The 7,102-nt window shown below is 25.3% G+C and overlaps 2 protein-coding genes across 2 annotated transcripts in view, besides 7 other annotated features; one reads left to right on the forward strand and one right to left on the reverse strand.

The window, feature by feature from the left end:
- The window catches only part of EDI_344200 (uncharacterized protein), a gene marked incomplete at both ends in the record, with an annotated part of 4,568 nt that extends 643 nt beyond the window's left edge, over positions 1-3,925 (reverse strand). The window contains one exon of the mRNA XM_001738665.1: positions 16-3,925. Coding sequence (XP_001738717.1) covers positions 16-3,925 — 3,910 coding nt within the window. The remainder of the gene's footprint in view (positions 1-15) is intronic.
- Positions 1,178-1,203: a sequence feature (AT_rich).
- A 160-nt stretch (positions 3,926-4,085) lies between the features above and the next one.
- Positions 4,086-4,146: a microsatellite.
- A 36-nt stretch (positions 4,147-4,182) lies between these two features.
- Positions 4,183-4,246: a sequence feature (AT_rich).
- A 5-nt stretch (positions 4,247-4,251) lies between these two features.
- Positions 4,252-4,841: a repeat region.
- A 230-nt stretch (positions 4,842-5,071) lies between these two features.
- On the forward strand, positions 5,072-6,643 carry EDI_344310 (heat shock protein, putative; the record flags this gene model as incomplete). Its single annotated transcript, XM_001738666.1, has 1 exon — positions 5,072-6,643. The coding sequence occupies one exon, from the start codon at positions 5,072-5,074 to the stop codon at positions 6,641-6,643; it is 1,572 nt and encodes a 523-aa protein (XP_001738718.1).
- Positions 6,644-6,703: 60 nt separating this feature from the next.
- Positions 6,704-6,883: a microsatellite.
- Positions 6,763-6,900: a microsatellite.
- A 106-nt stretch (positions 6,901-7,006) lies between these two features.
- Positions 7,007-7,063: a microsatellite.
- The last annotated feature ends 39 nt before the right edge of the window (positions 7,064-7,102 follow it).

Below are 7,102 nucleotides of genomic sequence, written 5' to 3' on the forward strand. Positions count from 1 at the left end.
TTAAATATTCATTACATTGGTTAAATGAATGTTCTATTATTTGATGAAGAATATCAAAAATTGCACTTCTTATTTCTGGACTTCTACAACGTGAATAAGCATCTAATACATTAACGTCATCAAAATGTTTAATAATCCAATTATTATCTTTAGTTTTATCATATAATTCATGTAATAAAATATTCCATTTACTTGTTAAAGGTTGTCTTGGTAATCTAAGATAAACAACATCAAAATAAAAGAAAATAAATCTTAAAGTTTGAATTGGTAAATAACGTGATGCTTGAATTGCAATAACATAAATAAATTTTTGAAATGGTTCTTCAAATAAAATTACTTCATTTTTAAATGTAAATGTTACTCTTTTAATATGGTCAATTTCTTTTGAACATTGTTTATAAATATAAATTGTTGATATATGTTTTTTAATACTTACTGTTCCTATTTTTTTTATTTCTCCTAATTTATATGAAAACCATGAATTTCCTATTTTAAATTGTGAATATTCTCCAATAACTCCAAATAATTGGTATTCATATCCTTTTTTATTATTACATTCGATTTTTGTTATTGTCATTGTATCATTTATTTCTTCTACTTCTGATACTTCTACAAATAATATTGAACTTGTTTTATTTTTTATAGTTTCTATTAATGTTTTTATTTCTCCTTTAAAAAGTTCTATTTCTTCTTCATATTCACTTTCTTTTAATATTGATATAATTGTATTAATTATTGTAAATGGTTCTTTACATTCTTCCCCTTTTTCGTTTAGCATTAATTCTAATGATGAAGTATCAACTGTTTGTTCTGGAATATTTTGAATATAAGTAATAATTGTTTGTATTTCTTTAATAATTTTCATATTTAACTCTGTTGATTGAAATATTTTTACCATAAATGTTGATGAAAGAACACTTGCTAACTGATACATAACAAATAAAATGTTAATATTTCCTGTAAGTAAAGGAGGAATAACTAATAATTTTTGTCGAGTATGTAATGAAAAATAACGTGAAATATGAGTTATTAATGAACTTATAATGCTTTCGTTTTGTGTTAATTCAATAATTAAATCATAACATAATCTTCGGGATTCAATACTTTTACAACGAGGAAAATGATTTAAAGTTTCAATATCAGTGGTTAATGGGAATAAATAAGCATTAATAAATGGAATAAATTTAATAAATATATTATATTCTTGAAATAACTCAGGATATACTTTTGCAATAGAAATACATAATGTCAATAAACCATTTAATTGAATATTGTTATTAATTAATGGATTAATAAATAGCATAAATTGTTCAATAAATGATTTACATAAAGAATTAAACAACTCAGAATTACCACCATTTTTTTTATATCTTAAAACTAATTCAGATAATAATTTATAATATCCATAATGAATTGGTAATGAAGAAATATTTTGAGAAAAACAATACTCGCATAGTCCAATAACTTTTTTCTTTTGTTGATCATTTTCAATAAACCAATCAAGAATACAATAAATATTAATAACATCTTCTTTTGATTTTGCTGAAACACAACTTTTAAAGAAACATTCATTAAAATAATTATAATTACAAAATATCATTCCAATATATAAAAAGAAATGAAGTAGACAATAAGTATAATAATGTGTTGTATCATTTGTTTCATTTTTTTGTTGCCATTGAAGTAATTGATCTTTACAAAATTCTAATAATTTAATATTTAATTGTCTTTGCATTTCACTACACCATCTATATTCACTTTGTTTTAAAAGAGTGTGCCAAATAATATGACATAATTGTTCAATAATAACTCCTCTAATTGTTGAAGATTCAACATTACTTTCTTGAATCATTTGACATGTCACATTTAATAATTTCCAAAAATATCTTTCTACTGTCATTTCTACTGATTCTCGTTCTTCTGCTAAACATTTCACAACAAATGCTAATGATGGTAATAAACTTCCATCAATTTTATTTTCACATAAACCATTTAGTGATGTATCAATTTCACTTCCTTCTGCAATAAAATCAAATAACGCTTCTAATAACTGCCATCCTGAAAATGCTACATTTTCATTATTTGATCTAATAACTTCAGTTAATCTTTCAACTAAATTTTTATCAATACATCTTACTCGTTTAATAACTTCTTCATAATATTCACTATAAATGACTGGTTGATATTCTCCAAATTTAATAATAACATCTTTTCCAATAACACTTTTTCCATCAGTTAATTCAACGTCTTTACAAATTATTTTAATTCTTCCTGCTAACTCTTCTTCATCAATGGATTGAACAAAATCAAATGATTTAGGTACTTTTATTCTAATTTCATTTATTAATGATTTCATTTTTTTTGATAATACAATTTTCATTCTTCCTACATTTTCAATTCCAACTTTTGTTAAAAATACAATTTTGTTTGTTCTTTCAAAATTTTCTAATGTAATTTGTTGTTCTTCTAATAAATCTTTCATATTTTCATCTATTTTATTATTTATTACTTGAACATTTATTTTAAATTTATCACACCTCCATGACTCGTCATTAACTTCTTCTAAATAAACATTAACTATATTCTTTTCTGGTTGGTCTCTTATTAATTCACTAGTTTTTTCAATAAATAAAATAAGTGTTTTAACTAAATAATTTGTATCAGTTGATGTACATAATGTTGTAAAAGTATCAACAATATATGAACATAATGTTGAAGGTACATTACAAAAGAATTTTGCCATAAAATTAACTATTGGAGTATATAACCTTTTATTTGCCATTGCAACTTCCCATAATAAATGAATTCCATATAACCCATTTCCTGATTTATCTATTACTTCTATTTTATTATCAACAACAATTATTGATTTACACACTGTTTGGTTATAATGAACTAATACTCTTTGTAAACAAATCATTCCACTTTCTGAATCTACTGATGAAATATGTCCTTCAATAAATTTCATTAACATTACTATTACATCATGTGCTGGTGTTTTTCTTTCTTTTACAACTGTTTCATTTAACCATCTAAATAATGTATCTGCCATATCAAGTGAATCTGTCATTATAATACATAGTTGTAATAATAATTGTGCTGGAATTGATAAGTGAGTACTTTCAACATACATTCTAATATATTCTAATACTGCATTTACCATTGGTCCTTCCCTATTTTCTATTGTTATTTCTTCTAAATATCCAATTACTTTTTTCATTCCAATAAAATCTCTATCTATTCCTGTCCCATCTCCTCTTACACTTAATGCACTTGTTAATAATTTTATTTGAATTATTGGCTCTTTCTCTCCTTTTATTAATTCTTTCATCATTTCATTCATCATATCTTCTAATGCATGAGGTGTTAATAATTTAAGTATTTCATGAATTTCTTTCATCCAATAATTACTTTCTTTTGGATTATTACATCCTTGAATCCATCTTTGAACAACTCCTATTGTTCTTTCTTTGGCTGCATATTTTAATCCTATTTTAGCTGAAATACTAACAAATCGTGCTAATAATGGAACTAATGTTTCTACATGTCCTTTCCATTTACTCACTACTTTAAATATATTCTCTGCTTCTTCATTTTGCATAAATGGTGCTGCCGCTATTAAAAGCTCTCCAACTTGAATAAAACAATCTTTATCTATTGTGTTTTTCAATAATTCTAACATCAATCCTTCTTTTAATACTTTAATTTCTGACATAAAACTAACTGTAAGAATTGCTGCTTCATATACTTGTTTATTTGCTATATTTGAATTTAACATTTGTCCTATCATAATAGAATTAGCTTTTAACCAATCTGATAATGACTTTTTTGTTAATTCAGCTCTTTTGTCTTCTCCTCTCACTTGTGACATTCGAAATACATTCTCACTTCGACTTCGTGAAAGGACAATCTTTCTTGTTGGCATTATTGTTTCTATAAATCTTGAAATATCTTGAAAAAATTGAACCATATCATCTGTCGTTTCTATACATAGACTCCCACTGATAAACTCCTCAAACGTTCTTTTTCTATGGTTTAGTGACTGATGTAACATTAATTATAACAAATTTAACACTTTCAAAAATTTTTTTTATTTTTTTATTTATTTGTTGTTTCAATTTTATTTATTTTTTGTTTATTTTTTTAATATAACAAAATTTAATATATGCGATTATGTCATAGTTAATAAAATTGAAATATATAATTTTGGTAATAATTATTATTTTATTTTATTCTTTATTTATTTGATATGATTCATATGTGTCATATCAGATACACTACACACAACCCTAAAATAAGTCCAAGCTTTGAATTACCAGTTATTATCTGATTATGGTGTTACCATGGTTAGAAAACAACTTAATCATTATTGCAAGAATATCGGTGGTTATTATTTGTATTGATTGAATATCATATATAATAAAGGAGTACTCGTTTATAAAGGTAGTGGTCTTATTTACTTGTTAGAATAATGTATTTGTTAGTACATGTATTATTAAAGAAAGGGTCTATTGTTATGGTTGGTGCTAAAACGAAAATTATCCATAATATTATAGTAATAATGATTTATCCTTCTTAGAATAGCTTATACTAAAGACATTGAAGAAAAACTTAATACTCATTAAAATCAAATAGAAATTTAAATAATGAAATTTAAGTCAGAGATATCTGAAATAATTTCCTGTAGATTCAATAAACGAATTCTCAGTTTTCATCAACAAAAAGCTAAAGAATAAGCTAATAGACATTAAACATACAATCTTAATGGAAAATGATTAATCTCTACTGAACAATGAACAATAGAAAATAAAACTATTAACATTTAATTATCTACTTTTTATTGACCCTTTTTTATGTTTGGAAAATAAAAGTTAAGGTAAGTCATTATAAGAAGTACATTTCCCATTGAATATAGTACCTCAAACAATTCACAGTTTAAGGGTCATACAGGCGCAAATTTATTTATTGAATTCTCTCATTATAAAACAATAACACCTAAGAGATGTGTTCATTTTTAGATTGAAACTTAAAGGAATAAAAGTCATCTCATTAATCAAATAATTAAATCTTAATGCAAGAAGAGACATTTGTTGGTATTGATTTAGGAACGACATTTAGTTGTTGTCACTTCTTTAATACTCAAACAAAAAAATATGAATGTATCAATTACTTAAATGGAAGTTCAACAATTCCATCAACCGTTGATTTTTTCACACAACCTGTTAATGTTGGAATTCCTAAGCCTACTTCCATCTGTGAAGTAAAAAGATTTATTGGAAAGAAATTTGATGATGAACAAGTTCAAGAAGACATTAAAAGAACATATTACCCATATCAAATAGTTAAAGCGGACGATGGGTATTGTCAGATTGTGCTTGACTATCCTGATAAAGAAGAAGAAGAACTAATTGAACCAGAAATTGTTTCAGCTATTGTGTTAAAAGCAATTAAAATTGAAATTCAACGTAGATTAAGTATTAGAGATGATGCAGTTTTAAAAGCAGTTGTAACTGTTCCTGCATACTTTGATGATTCTCAAAAAGATCGAACCAAAAAAGCCGTGTTGATGGCAGGATTTAGTTTAATTCGATTGTTGGCTGAACCATCAGCAGCTGCATATGCATATGGATTAGAAAGTACGGGAAATAAAACATATCTTGCATTTGATCTTGGAGGAGGAACACTTGATGTTACTATATTAGAAAAGAAAGGAGAAGAGTTTAAATTTAAAGCAACTGGTGGTGATGTTCATTTAGGAGGATTAGATTTTGATATGAATTTAATGGAACTCGTTATATCTAAAATGAAAGAAATTAATGAGAAGAAAGCACAAAGATTTATTTTGAAAGGAAATGATAGTCGAACACAAAAAAAAGCAAAGAAACAACGAAGATATAAATTAAGAAAAGAAGTTGAAAAAGCAAAGATTGAGTTATCATCAACTAGTTATTATGAATTAGATATTTCAGAATTAGTTGGTGATGATGATTTTATTATTAGTATTGATAGAACTGAATTTGAAGATTGTAACCAAAAAGAATTTGACCGATGCATGAAGTGTGTTGATGATATATTGGCGAAGACAAAACTCTCACCATCAAAAATTGGAGAGGTTATGCTTGTTGGAGGAAGTTCACAAATTCCTAGAATCAAAGAGTTATTAGAAGCCAAGTTTACAACATCAAAAATCAATGATACTATTGATTGTAATTTGGTTGTATCACAAGGTGCGGCTCGATATGCATTTGAATTCTCTACGGGAATGATTAAAAGTATTACAGAAGTAACTGCACATCCCATCAAGATGGCAGGGGTTGATGGTAATCTCACTATTGTTGAAGATGGAACAGAGATTCCACATGACCATCCACTATATATTGAAGTCACTGGATGGAGTGTACAAACAGAATTATTTGAAGATGATAAATCATTAGGGCACTATGTCATTAGCAATATTCCAAAAGGAGAACAATTTGTAGTTTTTGTTGTAAAAGTTGAAGAGGATGGTACAATTACTGTTGGTGGAGAACTTTCAAATGGAAGGAAATGTGAATGCAAAGCACAAATAGAAAAGAAATCAAATAACGAAGAAGAGATTACAATTGAGAAAGAGAAGATAGATAAATTCTTTGCTCAAAATTGAAATCATTGATAATTTTTGTTTTTTAGTTGATAAGAACATAATAAATCATAAAAAGAATATAATAAAAATCAATCTCAAAATATGAAATAAACAATAACAACAACATACAAAACAATCAGAAATAATAATGAAATAAATACAAAGAAATAAATATAATGAATGATAAAATATTTTATCAAAAGAAATGAATAATAAGAAAATTGAAAGAAAAACAAAGAAATAATATGAATAAATGATAAATAAGTTAAATTAATAGAAGATGCACATTGTAATATCATCAGAAAATGTTATAAATGATAAATAGTAGTTGAATGAACAACTCAAAGAAGAAAAGAAAGATAAATGATATTTTATATAAAACATATAAAATAATAAAATAATAAGAAATAATAAAGTGATAATATCATAACAATGATAATATATTACATCAACATTGACTACATTATTGAAAATATTTAA

Source organism: Entamoeba dispar, genomic scaffold, assembly GCF_000209125.1.
Source record: "Entamoeba dispar SAW760 scf_1105229461619 genomic scaffold, whole genome shotgun sequence".
Lineage (NCBI taxonomy): Eukaryota > Evosea > Mastigamoebida > Endamoebidae > Entamoeba > Entamoeba dispar.